General features: G+C 42.1%; 1 protein-coding gene across 5 annotated transcripts in view; it reads right to left on the minus strand.

Annotated features, from left to right (window-relative positions):
• Positions 1 to 23,941, minus strand: part of Atrnl1 (attractin like 1) — a 503,194-nt gene that overhangs the window by 382,023 nt on the left and 97,230 nt on the right. For all 5 annotated transcript variants that reach the window (XM_050147216.1, XM_050147226.1, XM_050147253.1 and 2 more), the window contains exons 17-19: positions 22,994 to 23,182; positions 15,645 to 15,863; positions 6,882 to 7,019 (exon numbers count right to left, since the gene is read on the minus strand). In XM_050147216.1, coding sequence (XP_050003173.1) covers positions 6,882 to 7,019; positions 15,645 to 15,863; positions 22,994 to 23,182 — 546 coding nt within the window. The remainder of the gene's footprint in view (positions 1 to 6,881; positions 7,020 to 15,644; positions 15,864 to 22,993; positions 23,183 to 23,941) is intronic.

Genomic DNA, 23,941 nt, shown 5'->3' on the forward strand with positions numbered 1-23,941 from the left:
ACCCAAGGGAACATGGAAAGGGTGAATGGGGGGCTGTATAATCAAAATATACAAACATGAAATTCTCAGCAATAAACGTATTAGTTTAAAAATTGTTCACTGACTTGCACACATGTACCATGGCATGCATGTTCCCACCCCTGTAAGTGTGCACACACACATGCATGTGCACACACACACACACACTCAATAATAATAACTAAATGTTTTTTGAATCTGGGCATTCTAGCATTAGCTTGCAATCCTAGAGCAGGCCAGGTAGAGAACACAGATCCCGGATGCTCCCTGGCAAGCCAACACAACAGCTGGCGAGTTCAGGTCAGAGATAATGCCTCAAAAACAGCAGACTGAGGAACACAGTGAGGTAACCACTCTAACATGCATATAACATCCATACCAGTCTCAAACACGGGGGCCTGCAAATAAATACATGTGTGCACACATGCACGTGTACACACATACACATGCAAACACACACACATGAATCTCACTGAAGATTTGTTTATCAATATAAGATAGCTTCATTTTGCTAATAAGGAAACTGGGAACTAAATTTACCCAATGTGATAGTGGCAAGCAATACCAAACAATATGGTACCAAAATTCAAATTATTTTGTTGTTGTTGTTTTCAATACAGGGTTTCTTTGTATGGCCTTGGCTGCCCGGGAACCAGCTCTGTAGACTATGCTGGCCTCGAACTCACAGAGATTCACCTGCCTCCGCCTCCCAAGTGCTGCCCAACTCAAAATTCAAACTCTTAACAACACTGTATTCTACAAAACTATCAATGGTTATAGACACATAATCTAATACAAATCTACAAATACACATACAAGATCCTAAAAAAGCATGTTTAATCATTAATTATAGCAATTAACTATAAATGCTATGGTCTAAAAACAATCATAAAATTACCCAAATATATAGCATTGGAAATGCTTGACCGACCAGTTTTCAGAGGTTAAGCTTCTAAAAGAAGTTATAAGGACCTGGAGAGAGGGCTCAGGGGCTCAGAGCACATTCCACACTGCTAGAGGACCTTCGCTCCGTGCCCAGAACATGGCAATAAATGCATGCTTTCTGGCTTTTTAAATTTTAATTTTAGTCATCACAACATAATTTCCCAATGTGACGTGATGCTGACTAGTTAGGTAACAATGGGGCTGTGAAGAAGATCAGTTATTTTTATAGATCACAAACACCAAGATATCATTGTGCCACCTTTTCAGACTTAAAAAAAAAAGTTAAGGATTATTTAAAGTTCATAAAAACCGATAACAATGAATAAGATAGACATCAATCCTTCATTCCATTTAATTTCCTATTTACTGTGCCTTAGCTTGCCAGATGTGCCATGTCAGGAACAGAAATTAATTTGGAATAATTGAACTAGTTTTAAATCTAGTAGAGGAATACTATCCCCAAAGGGGAACATATTTCTCAAAGTCCCCTGCCTGCTGAAAATTTAAAATCCTTCATAACAATTTAAATTATTTCATAGCTATTATAGAGTGAAGTGTTCCTTCTTGCCCATATTGGCAAAAGTTTGTAGAATCAATCACATACATTCTGATCTATGACAAAAGTGTAACCAACAAAGGCTAGAGAGATGGCTCAGTGGGTAAGATCACCGGCTGCCCTTCCAAAGGACCCTGGTTTGATTCCCAGCACCCGCATGGTAGCTTACACATCTGTAACTCCAGTCCCAAGGGACCTACCACCCCCTTCTGGTCTCTAAGGGTACTGCAAACATGTGACACTGTACACTCAGGCAGAACATGCATGCAAATAAGATAAAAATAAGTATTCGTTTTTAATTACAAAACAGAAAACCTACATAAAGCAGACTTCATCAATATGATCAAAATATATGGTATGAGAAAAATTTTTTAAAACTTAAAACATAATTTAAGAAATCGGAAATTTTTGTATTTTATTTTTAAAGGTTCAGTATTTTAATTTATGTATCTGTTAGTGTATGTGTGTCTGTGATTGTGTATATCTGTGTGTGAGAGAGACTATGTGTGTCTGTGACTGTGACTCTCTGTGCATGTCTATATCTGTGTCTATGTATGTATATGTGTGTCTGTCTGTATGTGTCTGTGTGAATGTGCTCTTGGAGGCCAAAAGATGACATCAGATACCCGGGAGCCAGAGTTACAGGAGGCTATGAGCCACCTGACACGGGTACTAGGAACCAAATGCATGGAGAAACAGAGAGGGTCCCTAACCATTGAGCCATCTTTTTAACCCCTGAAACTTTCTTTTCAAATCTTTGAAAATAACATATTTATCTATTTGGTTTTACCAAAAAAAGGGGGGGAGGGAACACGGCAAAATTTCTGAGTTCCTGACTTGTAGTTCACCCCCACATGAAAGCTAAAACAGAATGAAAATAAGATAAAAATGAACTTTGGTCCTCCACCTCTCCATCACCTCTCCATCCGTCTCGGTACGGGGAGCCGTATCAGGGGAGTGTGTCATGCACGCTACCCTCCTGTCCACACGGCTTTAATTGCAAATGTTCATGGTGTAATGTGTTGTTGGTCAGGTCCACAGCCTCTGGGTTTGGCACAGCATCAATGTCCCACCCAACATCCTGCTATTGCCCGAGTCATGAAGATATATAGGACCAGGCCCCTCACACTCCAGCAGGTCACAGATGGGGTAGATGCTGGACTTCAAAACTTTGATATTTTAAAGAACAGACACTGATTTTTAAAAAAAAAAAAAAAAAGAGAATCTACAATGTAGAAGAAAATATCTGATAATCGCAGTCTTATAAGGTTATTATAAAGATGTCTTATAATTTGGGGGGAAGGAACAACAACAAAACAAACCCATTATTAAAAATGGACCACATCTCTGAAAATAGTTTCTGCAGAAACACAATAGCAATGGCACAAACAAATAATGCACAGAGACTCAAACAGGTATTACACGCCCACATACACAGCACGTGTTACTCAAAATATCCAAACGTAGATGTATTCAAGTATCTCTCAAAGGATGGCCAGGAGAGATAAAAATGTAGTTTAAACAGATAGCAGAATGTTGTTTAGCCTAAAAAGCAAAGAACCAATACTCATAAAAAGGACCTGGTCAAACTCAGCATTCTTTTTTTTTTTTCATTCCCGTGGAATGTATCAAACGTTTTTTATTTGGCTTATGAAGTTCAGTGGAGCCAAACCTTCCAAGAGTCTCATGGAATGCATACACAAGTTAGTGGTATGGGTTTTTTTTTCCCCCACCGCCGCCTCCCCTTTCCCTCCCCCTCCCCCAATCAAGTCTCCCTCTCTTGTCAGCCCAAAGAGCAGTCAGGGTTCCCTGCCCTGTGGGAAGTCCAAGGGCCACCCACCTCCATCCAGGTCTAGTAAGGTGAGCCTCCACGAAACTGCCTAGGCTCCCACGAAACCAATAGGTACCAAACTCAGCATTCTGTGGTGGCCACAGGTCATAAGATGGAAAGAGGGGTGCAGAGCAGTGGGCGGTGCAGAGCAGTGGGCAGTGCAGGGCAGTGGGCAGTGATAGACAGAGAAGTTCGTTCACAAGAGGAAAAAATCTGGGAGAAAATTCAACACTGCAAATGCACTTGGTTCTGCCATTACATCTACTTAAAAGAGTTAAAATAAACCCCACGTGTTGACTGAGGTTACTGTCCTGCCCACTTTCCACAGTTAAGTCCCAAAGAAATCACACAGAGGTCTACATTAGTTATAAATTGATGGGCCCATGAGCTCAGGCTTCTTATTAACTCTTATAACTTATATTAGCCCATTATTCTTATCTGTGTTAGCCACATGGCTCGGTACCTTTTTCGGCCAGGCAGTCTCATCTTCCTTCTTCTGTGGCTGGGCCAGGACTGCCCAGGAAGCTTCCTTCTTCCCAAAATTCTCCTGTTCTTCTTGACCTGCCTCTACTTCCTGTCTGGTTATCCTACCTATACTTCCTGTCTTGCTACTGGCCAATCAGCATTTATTTAAAATATAATTGACAGAATACAGACCATTGTCCCACACCACCCAAGCAATGGTTTTAGTTTTAGCACTAAATGAAAGATAAGTCATGTGGTGGTGGCACACCTTTATTCCAACGCTCAGGAGCCATAGGTACACAGATCTTTGTGAGTTCGAGGCCAGCCTGGTTTACACAGTGAATTCCAGTACAGGCTCCAAAGCTACAGAGAAATGCTATGTCTCAACAAACCAAAAACATAAAGTCAAAAACAAAAACAAAACCCATGAACACCAAACTACCACAACCCAGCAATTCACTCTTGGGATGTGATCCAGAAGAACTGGTGAGAACCATCAAACAACAGTCCACAATGGAGACAGCACGACCCACAGGGCTGGAGCCCGGAAGACATCCACCATTAACAGGATAACACAGCGCAGGGGCGAGCTCTTGCCCCTCCTCACACAGTGTATTCCTTGGGGGATGCAGACCCTCTTGTATCTGAACTCCACAGCCTGGTACAGCTGACTGTATCTCATGTGCTCCTCTACTGCATGCAGGCCCTGAAACCTTACACACCCAAAACCTTAATATGATACAGATTCTTTTTTTAACTTTGATTAGAAATATTTCCACTCATTTCCCCTAGGAAAACTATTCTTGCAAATGGACCCTTAACTCTTGCTAAACCCAAGAATCCCATTCTCTGAATGAGCTTGGGTCAAGCTCTCTCTCACACATGAACTTAAAAACCTCACACCCTCTGCTTTTCCTCCAGCTCCACCGTCCCTTCCTTCGTGCCCTCCTGTACCAAGCTCTCCTCCTTTATGGCTGGAGACCCCGTCTTTGGTCTTCTCTTTCTCCCAACTCTCCTGATGACCCCAACCAGCATCATGACTTTGCACACAATATACATACTAGAAGCTTCCACCTCAGGGCTGTTCCAGAAGGCCACACCTCAGCCTCTCAGGACCCCATCAACATTTATTATCAGTAACTGCCCCACATCAAATCTAATGCTTTTACACGGCCTCTCACAACACTGCCTGGCCTAAGCCTCCATCATATCCATATTACAGGAACCTTCCCACTGGACGTGGAACCTTGACTACTTACTTAGAAAACAGTACCTAAAATGACTCTGTTTTTTAGTAAGTTTTCTCTGTCGCAACTTCACACCAAAGTGTCAGTGGGTCTTCTACTCAGAGTGGATGTCAGAATTCTTCCATCTCCCGCACAACACCGCGTTCCCTCTCCATCTTTTCTAGCCATTCCCTCTCGTGCCCTCCTGTGTCTCCAGACACATTATTCGTCATCAATTCATGATGAGTATTTCCCTTTCTCACACTATTTCTAAGGAGATTTATTAGAGCTGGTAGTTTTGTCTGGAACATTCTTCTCTCAAAAACTTCATTACGCTCCAGAACTAGACGGCGAGACACTGCCGAGGACACCACATCCTTGAGCCACAGGGACACGGAGAGATCTGACTGGTACCAATCTGGTGCTTCATCGCTACTGGCTAATTTCACGGCAGCAGAAGGTGGTGCTATGTACAAAACTAAGGGGGAAATGTAATCAACAGTTACCCAGGCGTGAACACCAAGACCTGCAATAATGACCAGCACAGCAAGGTATGCCCACTGACAAACTGACATGTTCTGGCAGGAATTAACCTCCTATCGGACTGAAGGCCTACTCTACAAGACAAAATTCATACCTGGTTACTGGAGCAAGAACCTTAGCTGACTGAGTCATAAACTCTAGGAAAGAATTTACTGCCGGCATTCTGCTAAATGCACACAGTATTAAACTGCACTCCATATACATATCTGGTCTATTAGACCAATGGGCTAATAAGAGCTCAGCTGCAGTCAGAAGAACTTCCTATTGCAGTAGACGGCAATTAACAGAGACACGCGGCTGGACTCACGGCTGGTCAAGGTGCAGAGCAAACAGAGACTTTAGTGCTCCGCCCTAGATGGATAGACATTGTCACCCTCCCCACGAGGCTCCGGATCTACAGCGCTCAGTCCTGGGACACCTACGTTGTCACCCTCCCCACGAGGCTCCGGATCTACAGCGCTCAGTCCTGGAACACCGACACTGTCACCCTCCCCACGAGGTTCAGGATCTACACAGGAGAGGTGTTGGGAAGACTGTAAAAGCAGCGATGGTAGACGACAGCTGTCAAACAATATTTTCCACTTTTGGCAGGAGGGCTGTACTCACAAACCCACCGCAGCTCAACTGCATGCATATGACCTAAGATCAAGACAGCTGAAAGTCCGGAAGGGATGAAAAAAGGGCCATGAAGCCCCCGCCCCTCGCTGGAGCCCCGCCCCTCGCTGGGGAGTTTACTTCAACTGTGCCCCCACTGGACCGTTCCACAGCCGCACACACACTGTAGCACGGGTGGACTCCGTGGGTTTAAAGGGAGTGTATGAAGTTGGCAAAGGAAAGCAGGGGTTACAGCTACAATAAGATGAAAAGAGAAACCGCGCTGGCGCGAAGAACACAGTCAAAATGGCTTATTTTTAAACAGTGGTAGAATTAACATTTCAGACCAAATTCACACCCTTAACTGCCACCCTGTGAGAGAAGAAGTCTCGCCTGCTCAGGCACCGTCTATAATTGTCAATCACTCCAGGCTCCAATCAGAACATAACTGTCTGCAGTGATCACTTAAATAATGAAATTATATGCACTTTTGCTAAATTTCTTATAATATGTATGCATTCAATTTGGAGTAAAATGTAGTATTTTAAAATAAGCATATCATAGAACTTTTATAGTTTTCAGAGTCTTCAATCAAAAATACTGAAGATGGATAGCAAAATTTTTAGGTGTAGTCTCCAGAAGAGACCCCTCAATTCTCACTTTCTTCTGGTTAACGAACACACGCTGAAGTCAAACTATTTACCTGTGCACTGCCCTCCGTTGGTGGGGTCTCCATAATACCCGGGCATACAGTCCTGACACTGCCTCCCAGTGGTGAGATTCTTGCACTGCTCACAGACGTTGTTATTGATGCAGGTGCTGTGTCCGTTACACTGACAAGCTGAAGGAAAGGGAGAAAGGAGCACAAACAGCTCAATAACAACAGAAGTACACAGCTCTCAAGACAGACGTTACTTTTAAAGCCTGATTCTAGCCAAGTCCAAAGCGCTTTACCCAGTTCTTAAATACAGCACACTGTTAGCTGAGAGCATCAGTAAGTCAGAATGTGTCTTATCGTAGGGTCACACTGACCTCATTGCTTATAGACGAAGGGGCTAGAGATAATGTGACCTATTACAGGTAGGTGGGGAACAGTTTAATATGCTCATTAAAGAATCATGTGAATGTTTTATCCATTAAATAAGACAAGATTATATAATAGAGCTTTGATAAGGAATGTTAAGTTCTCAATAGATCACAGAAGTATTTATACTTAATAACAAACTATAAATACAAAAAATATCAGGCAACAGATCTTAATTTCAAGAAAACAAATTGCTATTCAGATAAACAAAGGGACTCTTAATTTGAATAAAAGTGTATCTTCTTTCTTTTTTTCTTTTCGAGACAGGGTTTCTCTGTGAAACTGTCCTGGGTGTTCTGGAGCTCACTTTGTAGACCAGGCTGACTCACACTCACCTATCCTATCTCTATCCGCCTGCCTCTGTCTCCTGAGTGCTGGGATTAAAGGCGTGCCCTGCACCACCACCACCCAGCAAGGTTTATTGTCTTAAAGCAAGAAGCTGGTTTTCAAATCGTCTATAAAATAAGAAAATCTAACACAAAAGGTCAGGATAAAAGAAAATCAAATATGTAAAAGAATATTTAAAATATCACAATTTTTTTCAAATGTTTTAAAACTCACAGATATGCTTTTCAAAAAGTTAGCGATGGCCAAGTTAGTTCGGCAAGATCTTTCTGTATCATCAGCCACCAAAAACATACATGGAGTTCTTTTATAATAAAAACATTGATATTAAAACTTCTACTGTTGTGCTTAAATGGTTAAGAAGGGATTTTGTAGCTCTATGGCAGATACAAAATTAAATCATTCTGTTTAAAAAAAAACGAGTACCCACTACACACAAAGAATTGCCTGAAGAACCAAAGTAAGAGATAGACTAACACACTTGGTGAAATCGCAAACCACATGGAAACAAAGTTATCTAACTATTAGCACTGGCTTCTGAAAAAGAAAGATGAGTTTAGCTCTCAAATCTAATGTAGTATATAGATTATGACGTCAGTACCAGAGCAGTCCCCACTAGAGCAGCAATTGGTGTGGCAGCAGCTACACAAGCAAGGCCAGGAATAATCCCCGCCACCTCCTGACACTAAAGAGCACACTGGCCCAATGCCAGCCAACCTTTCCTGCCTGAAGGGGAAAAGACAGGGCAGTCAAGAAGCGTTTCCTGGGTCCAGCTCCACAAAGCTTCTGAAAACTGTGTTACAGGGAGGCGTGATAAGGAGGCTGGATCATACAGACATGATGGAATTTAGACCCTACTGCAGGGAAAATTCCAGGGAGGGGAGGGCTAGCCACTGTCAACGCTTACAACTAATACACAATCAAAGGGGGAAAAAAAAACACGCGTGCTGTAAAACGCTGGACCCTGAGTACCAGCTGTGTCAGACACAGAAGGAAAGGCTAAACTCACAGGCCAGGGGTCACACTTCAACCAACACCCCCACCAGACTGCAGCAAGAGGTAGCATCACCTGACGCTGAATAATTCTCCCTGGATGAATTGTCATTTTAAATGGTCTAATATTAACATAACTACAGAACACAAATAAAACTAAAGACAATCCATCTATTTTATTTTGCCTACATTTTAATTCTACCCCAGATGGCTCCTTATTTATGGAAACACAAACAGAAAAAAATCAAAATAAAACATAATGACAAATTTATCATTTGATATGCAAATAAAGCACATAGCTCTGAAAATATGGGCTCTCTAGAAACAGATGTGCTGCATTTAAAAATATCTTCATGACATTATTATTAAATTCCCAACATGTTTGCACGTAAATTCAGCAGAAGAAAGAAAAAACTGGAACAAAACCTTTTTCAATGTATAGCCTTCCTTCAAAGACAAAGAAATTGTCAGGGACTGAAACGGTGCGTGGTTTAAGACCGAGCTCTACACAGGATACACGGCAAGCATCAGCAGACACGGGCACCAAACCTAGCAAGGCCAGGAAGCGCAACTGCTGCCACCTCCCGGGAAGAGAGAGAAGCTGAGTCATGTTGAGAAACTGAAGTCATCACCTGCATTGTGCAGATGAACACATGGCCAAAGCGCACGCAGACCAAAGAAGCAGAAAGGAACCGGATGTGCCACTAGCACACAGAAACCCAGACTCTCTCCTTGTGTGGGTCTGAAATGCACGTCGCCACAAGGTTAAGGAACTCTGAAATCAAACACGCATGTAAAACACACGCCCTCTGCCACAGGTCTCGCAGACCTCACAAGGGCAGCTCAGAGTGGCACCTTGAATTATATCTACAACTCAAATCGTGTAAATATAGCATGGAACAGAGATAAAATAATGGTTTCTTCACTGGAAGGGACTAGACAGCCAATATGCTAGACTTTGCAAATCCCATACTTTTTTCTCTGTTTTTCAAAATTTTATTAATTGTGATGGATATTTTGCCTGCTTGTAGGTCTGTACAGTATAGATGTGCTGTTCCTTTGGAAGCCAGAAGAGGGCACTGGATGCCCTGGAACTGGAGTTACTGTGGTTGTGAGCTATCATGTTGTGATGGGTATCAAACCAGACCTTCAGGAAGCAGAGTTCTTCAGTCCTCTTTGTGGGCTATTTAGTCAGAGAGAGGGACAGGCTGAGGGAGGGAGGCAGAGACGGAGAGAGAACATGAAATTGGAAGAGGTGTGTGATCCAAGGGTCCAGAAAGACTTGCTGAAGAGGAGAAGATGGAGAGAGAAACATGATCAACATATATTGTTGGTATGTGTGAGAGCGGACATTTAGCGGTCACTGCATGGGTCCTCAAAGATGAGAAGACTAAGGGAGCCTTCCCGGGGCTAGTTCACTTTTCTTTTGTATACAATTTAGATGATTCTTCAAATCAATGGTCCTTGTCCCTTCGCCGGACACGGCCAGCCATGAGGGCCAGGTTAGCAGGTCTGTGCCATGCTCAGACAACAGCGAAGAGGCTTCCTCCCGCGCTGAGGGCAACAAACACAGAGACCTGCGGCCAGACAATATGCTTTCCCTTGGAAATGAGATATCTCACCTAATCCCTCTCCTCAGGGCTTAAGGAACTCTGCAGAAGGTAGAAAGAGTGTAAGAGCCAGAGGGAATCAATTATGTACCAAGGAATCATGGCCTTCTAGATACAACAGATGCATGTAAGACTGAGGCAGCCTGCACACAGTCTGCACAGGTCTACACTAGATGCAGTCATAAAACTGAAATAAGAAATGAACACACACACCCATTGCTAACTCAGCAGTCACTTGGAAACAACAACAAAAAAATAGTTCCCTCTAGAGAGTCTCATAGAGGAAACAAACTGCTCTTAAGAACAGGCCCCATGCCAACACAAACTCAACACTCTACAGAAGTCCTGCAATTCTTTAAAGCATTAAACATGGGGTTCTCATATGACTCGATAATCCACTTCTAGGTAAACTCAAAGATAAAAAGAAACATCTCCATGCAGACGTTCTCACACAATGGTTACAAGGGCATCAATCACAATACCATAATAGAAATAACCAGAAGTACATTAGCGAACAAAAGAAAGCACAGCTGTGGTGCATCTATGTAACTGAATATTACATCGACACAAAGAGAACTTATGTAGGCCACAAAAATAAATCCTGACAACATTATATAGATGCTGGGATTAAAAGCTAAGGACAAAGACCACATATCATAAGAGCCCAACTAAACAGTGGGAGTAAATTAATGTGTCTAGGTGCTGGAGAAGGGGGAAATTTGAAATGACTCTTAAGGGGCCCCAGGTTTGGTTTCATAGTGATTAATGCACTCAAAAGCCGTGACTTATACAAGTTAAAATGATGAATTGATGGCACATGGAATACATGTCATAAACAAATATACACATAAAGAAGTTGAAAAATAATTGATGCAGAGTCCACCCATTTCTACACCTCGGCCCCGCACCTCCACCAACGTGTTATTTATTACATGTTACACTACTTTCACATTTGATGTGGGATTCCCCTCTACATGCTGTGAATATGTTTTATTGCCACTGGATAATAAAGAAACTGCTTTCAGCCAATGGCTTAACAGAATAGAACTAGGCAGGAAAACTAAACTGGAACCTCACTGGTAAGCCAGTCACGTGATGATACACAGATTAATGGAGATGGGTTATTTTAGGATATAAGAGCTAGCAAGAAATACATTAAAGCTATTGGCCAAACAGTATTGCAAATAATACAGTTTCTGTGTGATGAATTTGGGTCTGAGCAGCCAGGAATGAATAAGCAGTTTCAGCCTGCACATATCCATCTTAAAAAGTGGAATATTTTTTATACTTTGATTTGGGTTTTTTTCAAGCAAGTTAAATGTATAATTGATGACATAGAAGTACCTTATCTCTAGTTTCAAAACTTTGCTCTCCCTACAGAGAGGCAGACCACAAAACCACAAATCTTATACACAATCTAATGCCACTAAAATAAAATGGGTCCATAGAGATATTACTTGTAAAATGCAGGAAACTAGATGCAATAGACCCGAACTAATGAAGCTTTTGTTCAAACTACAAACCTTTCCAGTTTTTCTGCTTTAATTTTTGCTTCAAAATCTTACTCCAAACCTGACTGAAAGCAACCATCACTATACCACAACATGACCACAGTCTACCTTAAAATCCCTGCCAGTTTAACTCTGAATCACCCTTGAACTCGGACTCCCCAGTTTTCACTAATTCTTAGCAGAAAGCAAAGCAAAGAGCCACTAATCCAACTCCCAAGAGCCTTTGTTCTCATCTGAAACCTCATGAGCATGGTCTTTACGGCTTTCTGGTCTCTGGTCTCAGGTGTGAGGTCCCGCCAGCCCCTGAGCCCTGATCACACACCCTAAGGCCGCACTAACATGCAGCTCAGAGCTTTTCTAGAGTAGATGCATAGGATTCTCAGCCACATGGTCTGATTTGGGAATCTAGTTTCTGCTGCCAGATTTTTAATTTTTCAAACAAAGCGTCAAATCCCTGAGGAACCAAGTCACGGGGGGATTGCTATTTTGGCTTATGGTTTCATCGTAATCAGTGGGGAAGAGTTCAGCAAAGCACATCTAAGAAGGTGTGGGCACCAGCTCGTTTTCTCCATTTCCCCGTGTACTCCTTAGGCCCTGGCCTGTAAGAGACGCCACCCACGTGCCAGCCAGGCTTCTTTCCTGTAGCTCATCCTCTACACGCAGACATGACAGGGAAGGGTTCCACTGTCCTGTGAGACACCTCTTTGTACAATCAAGCTGTAAATGAGAGCAGACATCAAACTGCTTGAGAAGGTCCCTCTAATATAATTTCCTGCCTGAAGAAATACACACCTGAGAAGTCTGGACATTCAGAGCATCAGTGTGGCCTGAGCCCAGCTCACCACTGCACTAAGGCGTGAGCACGGTTATACGTGTTCAAGGACACGATTTTATATTTGAATCAAATGGCACCAGTTGTGCTTAGTGCCTATATCTCATTGCAGGACAATATTTTTAAAGATTTTCTTTCTCCTTTTTCATTTTTTGAAAATCCTATTAAGTGTATTCGGAACTTTAAACTCTACCCTATCTTTGACCTCTGTTGCATCTTGCATTTTTATCTCTACTTACTTCTCCTGAGTGCTGAGTTGCTTCTTAGTGCTTCTCTTTCATGTTGCTGTTCCTGTCTTACACATGTACTGCACACACCGGCCTTCAGTTCCAATAACTACATTTTCCTTTCTGCAAGTTTCCTTTGACTATTACTCTAGAACTGCCATGTGTTTTTCAAACTGTACTTTGAAATTTATAGTTACAGAATTTTAGATTTATAAATTTATAAATCTGCAAAAGTATAACAAAGTATTCTGTACCAAATGTTAGTGTCTTACCCCGACATTAGGAAACTTGATCATATCATCCACATTGCTCCCTCACTCTTCCCACATTGTCCCCTTCTACTTCAAGTGTGTGTATGCGTACATGCATTGTGCATGCGTGTGTCAATTAATTTCAAATGCTTATATTGATTCCTGGGTTTGACCCATTGCAAACTTTCAGACTGGCTTTAGTACAACTCCATCTTCCCTGCTCCGCCACTTTCCCTCTCTGTCTCTCTCTCTCTCCTTCAGCACTGCACTGCAAAATGCTTGAAGCATACCTTTACCCTCCCTGCCCCCACTAAAAGACAGCCATTTATGTGAAAGCCTTGAGTCTTGCAACGGAGAATAATGTTCAGAAGTGATATCCACAAACTAGGGAGGTTCACTGCTCTGGAGTGTCAGGGGCCCAAATGACGGGGTGAGGAAGGACACATGTGGATGTTGACAAATACGTGGACCTGACATATGTAGAGCTATAAATTAACCCTAGTATACATAAATATTTCTGTTTGTTTTTATGTATAATGTATGACTGCATGGTCAGAAGCTTGAGTCCAGCACCAAATATTGAATGGAGCCTTCACCTCTTTCTCTGAAAGTGAGATCTCTGTTCCTATTAACACAACCATTCACGTTTTTGCTGAAACACAGTGTACACACAAAGTGTTGTTAGAATTACAAAATAATTCTTGTCAGAAACAAACTTAACACATCAGAATACCACAGATGTATGCACAGGTTTCTCTGTAGCCTTGCACTATACAGTAAAAACAGTTTGACTAAGAAAATAGTCAGTCTGTGTGTATGCACATGCATGCACTCGTGTGTGCACGTGTGTGTGAGAGAGACAGACAGACAGACAGACAGACATTCGGACGGACAGACACAGAGGGGCAGAAACACAAACAGTGACGCAGAGAGACCAAGACACAGAGACAGACACAAAAACTGAGAGCGACAGAGAGAGCCACCGCAGTCAGATTCATTAGACAACTCGCATTCCATTCTGGAATCCTCAAGTGAATGGCTTTACTGCATACAGCAGATTGCACATTTTGTGGCATACAGGTATGTATTTTGTTTACTTTACAATACTAGGCACTGGATCAACAACCTGTGAATGCCGGGCACTGATGTACTACTGAAGCACATTCAAGAGCACAAGATGGACTGTGACAAATGCACAGCTCTGCATGGCTGCAGAGCCACACCGAGCACTTCTGCACCTCCTCAGCTTAACGTGATATCTAGGAACCCTCTGACTAGTGACCAGTGTTCCCATCCACACATTGGTCCGTTCCAGACTGTCTTCACCCATCTCTCATGAGCAAGCTGCACTAACGTGCGACCTCAGCACTCTGTAGTTCCATCTGTGGTCGCTTTGGTTCGTCTCTTCAGCCTTCACTCGGCTCTGTGGCCTCGTCCTGTGGTGCAAACCCCTCATCTACAGTGTACTCAGGGTAGCTCTCACCCCTTCTGCCTCAGCTGTCACTGGTCCCAAGGAAACTGTCAGGGTCTCTGGGGAAGCTCAGAAATGTGGGGGTTTAGTCTCACGGCATCAGCAAGGTGCGAGGAAGCAGTCAAATGCCCCACCTCAGAGGAGGAAGCAGGCAGATGCCCCACCTCAGAGGAGGAAGCAGGCAGATGCCCCACCTCAGAGGAGGAAGCAGTCAGATGCCCCACCTCAGAGGAGGAAGCAGTCAGATGCCCCACCTCAGAGGAGGAAGCAGTCAGATGCCCCACCTCAGAGGAGGAAGCAGTCAGATGCCCCACCTCAGAGGAGGAAGCAGTCAGATGCCCCACCTCAGAGGAGGAAGCAGGCAGATGCCCCACCTCAGAGGAGGAAGCAGGCAGATGCCCCACCTCAGAGGAGGAAGCAGGCAGATGCCCCACCTCAGAGGAGCAGCTCTTCTGAGCATTCTTCATGGCTCTTCCCAAGACCCCAGAGGATCTGCGTGCCACACTCCTGCGTGGTAGCCAGCCTAATGAAGCACATATTGTTGATTTTCTAGCTCCATCTTTAAGTTCTCCTCACTCTCTCATGTACCCGGCACCTCTTCTGTAGCTCATCCCACAGGAATCCAGCCGTGACACACTTCTCCTGCAGGCTTTTATGTGTGTGGACATCTCAGCAAAGCTCTGTCTTCTCAACCCAAGTTCAACCAAGATTCACTTACCCACCCATGACCTCATCCACCACATGACCTCATAAGCTCACTTATCTCAATAAACATACATTCTCCATGAGTGTAGTGATTTTAAAACCAATTTATCAACCATGTCTCTAGCACCTAACTCACTAAACACACGAGCTAGTACACAGCAGGTACTCAGAAGACACGTCCTGAGTAAGTTAAATTTTCAACTGCCTTCCATACAAGCACAGAATAAGGAATGCACAACTCTGAAAAGAGCCCCTGAAAAACTAAGTGGCCATCAAATGTACACAGTAGTGAGTACCCACGATGGCCCGTGAATCCCCTGGGGGTGGTCATGATAGCCACGCTCACCACGAGGGTTCCTGGAAACACGGAGGAGCATGAGATTGACAGAAACAACACAGCACACTGGGCATCCACGAAGGAAACGGAAGGCCGTTACCTGGACACTGGATGAAAGACCACTCATAGTTCTTCTCCTTGGGGCACAGACTGGTGTCGAGTACCGCCTCACTGTTGTGTGCTCCGCCAACTCTCACTGGTCCCCGGGAGGACCCTTCAGTGCAGTACCCTCTCCCTGTGTTACTGGGGTCGTTGCACCAGCCACAGCCAGGCTGCTCCAAGCACTGTCCACAGGTTCTTAATCCAGAACAGTTTTGAGCTGCACGACAGAAGTATTAAAAAAAAAAAAAGACTTTTATTATCAAGCAGAATTGTATGCTTCAGGAAAACATTATAAGAAGAAAGGCATTAAAATGTCATCTGTGGTTAATAGAAATATTTTGCATAAATATCTAGCAGGCACGAACAATTCATCATACACATGTGTATATGCACACATAAATATGTACAGGTGTATACATAATACATGTCATGAACAAAGAGAAGATAAATTGAATTGGATGTTAAAAGGGAAAAGATGGTAACCAGAACCCAGGACAAAGGAAATAAGGCGGCACTTAAAGATTCCTGAGTGTCTTCCCATAATGGGACATAGAGGAACTGACCCAGAGACCTGGTAAACGTCAGAAACTCAGCAGCAAAATGTCAGATCCAAGAACTCACTGAGGATTTTATTTATAGTGAGTTGTTTGGGGCCAAGAACCTTGAAGGTTGAGTTTTAGAAAATAGTAAGAGCCATCTCAAATCGTATTAAAAAATAAAATACAATATCCACTTATTTACCTTTCTAGACAGGAAATTCAAAGGCATGGTTGTTTTCCTTTCCAAAGTTAAATCTTCTTGGGCCCTTGGAACACACAGCACTAAACAGAAGGCCTCCATCAAATCCCCACCCCCCCACTTAGAGATCGGGAAACCCTCAGGAGAGGAGGGGGAAAGAGTGTCAGAGCCAGAGAGGACAGAGGACACCGGATCAAGTCCCTCTGAATCAACTAAAAAGGATCCACATGAACTCACAGAAACTGAAGCAGCCAGCACAGGGCGCACACGGGTCTGCATGGGTCCTCTGCACATACAGTACAGCTTTCCACTTAGTATGTACACAGGACTACAGAGTGTGTGAACAAGGGGTCTCTGTGCCTTGCGCCTGCTCTTAAGGATCTTTCCCTTCTGCTGGGCTGACTTACCCAGCCTGGATGTGATGGATTTTGTTTTATCATATTCTATTTTGTCGTGTTTGGTTGTGATCTCGTAGAAGTCTGTTCTTTTCTAATGAGAAGCAGAAAGGGAGTAGATGGGGGGGGGGGCAGGAAGGACAGAGGAACTGGGAGTAGAGGATGTGGAAACCGTAGTCAGGATAGCTGTATGGAAAAGAAACTACTCAATAAAGGGAGGAAGCTGCAGCTGTGATCAGTGACACAGTGACACAGCTGTGATCAGTGGCAGCCCCTTTAGTAGACACGTGGAAACTCAACACGTCATGCACTGGCACATTCCCCGTGGTTCCCGTGGTCTGAAGCTGTTACCTTCTCTGACTATGCGTAGTTCACATATTTATTGACAGTTATGATGACTGTCTTCAAAACTGTACTGGTTGACTATGAAGCCAACGAGAACTATCAAACCTTACATAGGAGCAATTATGTACTATGATATTCCAATCAAAAGTGACCTGTGATGAATAAAACTGCATCACACCCAAGACAGCTCACACTGCTTACCATCTAAATGTAGTCCCTGGGAAAAGAAATTTACCTCAGAATTATCTTTTAAGGGAAATATAAATAAGATGGCCTTAAGATATACTTTAGATCAGTTAAACTACTCTCAGTCCAATATTCCTGCTAAGACTTCCTAGAAAAGTGGGAACTCTTGGATTAAATAATCCCACACTTCTGCACTGAGGAACAAACTCGTAGTCTACTTTTATTTTTCAAGTAGATTTTCCAGCGTTGAGAACGGTTGATAAAATGCCATGCTCAGAGAAGTAGTCTAGGCCTTAGATGTCATTTAAAAACAGAATTCTGAAGCGAGGTGGCACAGCTTTGGTTCTGTCTAACACAGAGTATTAAATTTACTGGGAATCCATCGTTCAGTGTGTAATAGTGACTCGGAACGAAGATTCTATGTTTTCTTCTTTTTCTTACAGAAGATGGTATTACATGAAAACTTATATTAATTGTGCTGCTTTATTATACGAAATACAAAAGCCTGGCCTTGCTGACCATGTCCTTTGCTTTACAGAAGCTTCTCAGTTCCAGGAGGCCCCATTTATTGTTTCTCGCAGTAACTATGCTGCTGAGGTGTTCAAGTGTACTTCCCACTTTCTCTTCTATGAGGTTCAGTGTGGGTTGGCTTTACGTTAAGTTCTTTGATCCATTTGGACTTGGGTTTTGGGCATGGTGATAGATATGTTGATCTATCCACATGTTGATATCCAGGTATGCCGGCACCACTTGTTGAACATGCTTTCTTTTTTCCATTTTATAATTTTTGCCTCTTTGACTGTTAATAGGTGTGTGGATTGATATCCAGGTCTTCAATTAGATTCCACTGGTCCGCTTGTCTGTTTGATGCCAATACAAGGCTGCTTTCAGTACTGTAGCTCTGTAGGGAGTTCGAAGTTAGGGACTGTGATGCCTCCAGAAGTTTCTTTACTGTACAGGATTGTTTGGGCTATCCTGGATTTTTGCTTTTCCATATGAAGTTCAGTAAGATTAGTTCCAGGTCTGTGAAGAATTTTGTTGGGATTTTGATGGGCATTGCATTAAATCTGTAAATTACTTTTACAAAAATATTGCCATTTTTACTATGTTAATTCTACCTACCCAAGAGCATGGGGGATCTTTCCATTTTCTGGTGTCCTCTTGAATTTCTTTTTTCAAAGATTTAAAGTTCTTGTCATACAGGTATTCCACTTGTTTGGTTAGAGTTACTCTGAGATATTTTATGTTATGTGTGACTATTGTAAAGAGTGATGTTTTTCTGATTTCTTTCTCAGCCTATTTATCATCTGTGTACAGGAGGGCTACTGATTTTTTGAGTTAATCTTGTATCCTGCTATATTACTGAAGGTGTTTATGAGTTGTAGAAGTTCCTTGTTAGAATTTTTGAGGACGCTTATATAAACTATCATATCATCAGTAAATAGTGAGAGTCTGACTTCTTCTTTTCTGATTTGCATCCTCTTGATGTCCGTTTGTTGACTTATTGCTCTAGCTAGAATGTCAAGCACTATACTGAACAGATATGGAGAGAGTGGACAACCTTGTCTTGTTCCTGATTTCAGTGGGATCGCTGTGAATTTCTCTCCATTTAGCTTGATGTTAGCTGTTGGCTTGCTGTATATAGATTTTATTATGTGTAGGTATGTTCCTTGTATCCTGCTCTCTCCAAGACCTTTATCATGAAGTGATGCTATATGTTGTCAAGGGCTTTTTCAGAATCTAATGAGATGATGATGTGGTTTTTTTCCTTTTTCAGTTTGATTATATGGTGGACTACATTGACAGATTTTCATATGTTGAACCATCCCTACACCTCTGGGATAAAGCCTACTTAGTGATGTGGATGATTTTTCTGATGTGTTCTTGGATTCAGTTTGTCAGTATTTTATTGAGTATTTTTGCATTCATGTTCATGAGTGAGATTGGTCTGTAATTCTCTTTCTTAGTAATATTTTTGTGTGATTTACATTTCAGGGTGATTATAATCTCATAAAAAATAGTTTGGTAATGCTCCTTTTGTTTCTATTGTGCAGAACAATTTGAGGACTATTGTTATTAGTTCTTCTTTGAAAATTCTGCATTGAAACCATCTGGTCCTGAACTTTTTTTGGTCAGGACACTTTTGATAACTGTTTCTCTTTCTTCAGCAGTTATAGGTCTGTATAATTTGCTTATCTGGTCTTGATTTAATTTTGGTAACTGATATTATCTAGAAAGTTGCCCATTTCCTTTAACTTTTCCAATTTTGTGGAGTATAGCTTTTTGAAGTATGACCTGATGATCCTCTGTATTTCTTCCGTGTCTGTTGTTATGACCCACTTTTCATTTCTGATTTTGTTAATTTGGATATTCTCTCTGCCTTTTGGTTAGTTTGGATAAAGGTTTGTTCATTTTGTTGATTTTCTCAAAGAACCAACTCTGTCTCATTGAATCTTTGTATTGTTTTCTTTGTTTCTACTTTGTTGATTTCAGCTCTCAATTAGATTGTTTCCTGCTCTCTGGTCCTCCTGGCTGATTTTCCTTCTTTTTGTTCTAGAGTTTTCAGGTGTTCCGTTAACTTACTAGTGCGGGGTTTTTCCAGCTTCTTTATATAGGCATTTAGTACTACGAATTTTCCTCTTAACGCTGCTTTCATTGTGTCACATAAATTTGGGTATGCTCTGTTGTCATTTTCATTGAATTTTAGAAAGTCTTTCATTTCTTTATTTCTTCCTTCACCTATTGGTGATTCAGGTGAGCATTGTTTAATTTCCATGTGTTTGTGAGCTTTTTGAAATTAGTGTTGCTCTTGAATTCTAATTTTAAGCCATGGTGATCTGATAAGATACATGGGGTTATTCCAATTTCTTGGTATCTATTGAGGTTCGCTTTGTTACCTAGTATGTGGTCAATTTTTGAGAAGCTTCAGTGAGGTGCTGAGAAGAAGGTATATTCTTTTATGTTCATATGGAATATTCTACAGATTTCTGCTACATCCATTTGAGTCAGAACATCTGTTAGTTCCCTTAGTTCTCTGTTAAGTTTCTGTCTTATAGCTAGATCTTCAGGTGGAACAACCCACATCTTCCTGAGGTTGCGCCACACAAATTCCCATAGTGTCTGCACGAATCCGCACTTCTACCAGGAATGTGTGTGTTCCCTTCGCTCCACGGTCTCATCAGAGTGAGTGGTCACTTGTTCTATTGAACAGAGCCATTCTGATCTTACTTTCAGGTGTATGATGAAATCTCAGACTTACATTTCCCTGATGGCTAAGGATGTTGAACATTAAAGTGTTTCTCTGCCATTTGGATTTACTTTTTAGAATTCTATTTAAATCTGTACCCCAGTTTGTAATTGGATTATTTTCTTGATATCTAGCTTTTTTACTTCATTATATATTTTTGATATTAGCCCTCTGTTAGATGTGTAGTTGCTAAAAGTCTTTTCCTATTCTGGAGGCTGCTGCTTTTTCTGAATGAGTGTCCTCTGCCATGCAGAAGCATTTCCATTCCAGGAAGTTCCATTTATTGATCGTTGATCTTAGTGCCTGTGCTATTGGTGTTCTGTTCAGGAACCCTTTTCCTGTGCCATTAAACTCAAGGCTACTCCCCACTCTTTCTTCTGTCAGGTTCAGTGCATCTGGTTTTATGTTGAGGTGTTTGCTACATTTAGAGCTGGGTTTGTGTAGGGTGATAAGTATGGGTCTCTCTGCACTCTTCTGCACCCAGTTTTGACAAGCACCATGTTAAAGATGCCGTCTTTTGTACAGGATATATTTCTAGCTTCTTTATCAAAAAATAGGTGCCCATAGATGTGGGAAATGACATCTGGGTCTTCAGTTTGACTCCATGGATCATATGGCTGCTTTTGTGCCAACACTATTCTGCTTCTATTACTATAGCTCTGCAGTACATCTTGAAATTGGGGACGATGATACTTCCATCAATTCTTTTATCACTCAGCATTTTTTTTTAGATATCTTGGGTTTTTGTATTTACAAATGAAGCTGAAAACTGCCTTTCAAGATCTGTGGAAAACTGTCTTGAAATTTCGATGGGAATTGCACTGAATCAATAAATTGTTTTTGGCAGTATGATCATTTCTACTAATCCTACCAATCTTGAGGATGGAAGGTCTTTCCATCTTCTGATATCTTCTTCAGTGTGTTTCACTGTCTTAAAGTTTTTATCATACAAGTCTTTCATTTACTTGGTTAGTTACCCCAAAGCTATTTTATATTTCTTGAGGCTATTGTGAAAGGTGTTGTTTCTTTGATTTCTTTATCGGTCTGTCAGTCATTTGTATGGATTGTACTGACTGATGTGAGTTAATTTTGTATTTTGCTAAAAGTGTTTATCAGCTGTAGGAGTTTCCCAGTGAAGTTTTTAGGATCACTTATATAAACTACCATAACATCTGTAAATAAAGATTCTTTAACTTCTTCTCTTCCAATTATCCCCTTCAGTAATCTTATTGTTTTAGCTAAGACTTCAAGCACTATAGTGAGGATAGATAGACAGATAGATAGATAGATCAAATATATATATTTGTTTGTTTGTCTTTCAGTTTGTTTATGTGGCGGATTATATTTATCATGTATGCACGTGGTTTGCACAGGTCTGAACTAGGTTCCCTGTGTATACAGCACTGTTTCCAGTTTATTTTTTTATGGGATTCCTGAGTGTATGAGCAAATGGGTCTCTGGTTCTTGTGCTCTTTTCCTTCTGTTTATTTTGTTCAATCGTGAGATGTTAGTCTGTATTATATCATGTCATATTATTATCCCTTAGATGCCTGTTTGTTTGCTAATGAGAGACAGAAAGGGGGTGGGTCTAGATGGGAGGGGAAGTGGAGAGCAAGTGGGAGGAGTAGATGGAAGGGACGTATAAAAAATATGAGAAAAAAATCTATTTTCAATAAAACAAAAAAGATGTCAGGCAGTGGTGGTGCAGACCTTAATCCCAACACTTTGAAGGCAGAGTTCGAGGCCAGATTGGTCTACAGAGTGAGTTTTGGGACAGTCAGGGCTATGCCTCAAACCCTGTTTTGAAAGGGAAAGGAAAAAAAGAATGGCCCCCATGGGTTCATATTTTTGAATGCTTGGTTCCTTGGACCCATTCCTCCAGGGAAGCCTGCCTGTGCAATCTCTAACTTGGACCCATTCCTCCAGGGAAGCCCGCCTGTGCAATCTCTAACCTTCCCCCAGCTGTCATCTACCAGCTCCCACCCCTCCCATCCACAAGAGTGCTCACCACACCCTTCACAAAGCAGTGCGGCTGACAGAGCGACAGCCTTGAACATGCCCATTAGAAGCTGATGTTGAAAAGTAATTAGACAAATAAAAGTGAGAACCGTATAAAACAACTGCTGTCGACTCTTCGGTTGTATCACTCACAGAAGAAAAAGGGGGAGGGGATGAAAAGTGTGCCAAAGAAACCTAAAGACACCAGAGCCCTGGAGGAAAGAACCATCGGGAAACTGGCGGTTGTACATTACGCTCAGGATTCAAGAGATGTGTCACACCTAGTGGCAAAATGGTAATATCACAGCACATTCAAAATGAAAACACGGTAAAAATCAGAGGCTGATAGCACAATAGACTTTAGGCCTCTTCTTGATAGTGTGTTTCCTATTATTTTAAGTGCCCTCAAAGGTCAAATTTCTTTCCACCTATACTCACGGGAGCAGGTGGCCGTCTGCCACTCCAGACACTGCCCGTACGGGAAGGAGATGATGTAGGCGTTGGAGTCCACGCACCGCTCTGTGCTGCTACACCACATGCACTCCATGCCGTTGCTGGTGCAGTTGGAGCAAGAGGTGCGCAGGGAGCACGGCTTCTTGCATGGCCTTGCGTTTTGGTTTGGACTGACTGGAATAAATCAATAACTGCAATTATTCCTTTCGGTAACTTCAATTTTAAAGCTAATCTCCACTTTTCATGTGTATGGGTGTTGTGCCCCATGCACAGATGCCACCACAGGTTTGCCTGGTGCCTGCAGAAGCCAAAGGAGAAGGGCATCAGAGTCCCCTGGACCTGCTGTGACAGAGGGTGACAAGCTGCCGGGTGGGGTCTGAGTATCAAATCTGGGTCCTCTGGAAGAGCAGCCAGTGTTCTGATCCACTCAGCCTCCTCTTCAGGCCTCTGGAATTTTATTTGAACACAAATGCTTGGGTTTTGTCTGCTTTGCTATTTTTTAAAAGAGTCAGTTGAGCAGACGGAAGCATTATATAAGAAAAATGATTAAAAAGTTGATATGTGAACTAATTTAGTACTGGATTTTAAAACACATAATCCCTTTATTTTTAGTTCTTTATAAAGTGTACAGTTTTTAAAGTTGCAAGCAGTCCTCTAGTGTGCGTCTCTCTTTCTAGCGTCTCAACAATGCATAGCCAGACTTACTTACGCAGTTTCTCCATAAACATTCCATATCTTAACTAAGCAAATGTCCTCTGACTGTGTCTTCGGTATGAACAGGTGAAAATATACAACTTACGATAAAATCATAACACAAAAATAGAGAATTTATCATACAAATAAGGATGACGGTCATTTTCACAAATAAAATTGCAAGTATTGGCGTGCTGTTGAAAACCTGGAAAGCGCACTGCCAGCAGGGACGCAGCGTGG

This window comes from Alexandromys fortis, unplaced genomic scaffold (assembly GCF_014885135.2).
Source record: "Alexandromys fortis isolate MF-2015 unplaced genomic scaffold, M_Fortis_MF-2015_v1.1 scaffold_16, whole genome shotgun sequence".
Taxonomy (NCBI): domain Eukaryota; kingdom Metazoa; phylum Chordata; class Mammalia; order Rodentia; family Cricetidae; genus Alexandromys; species Alexandromys fortis.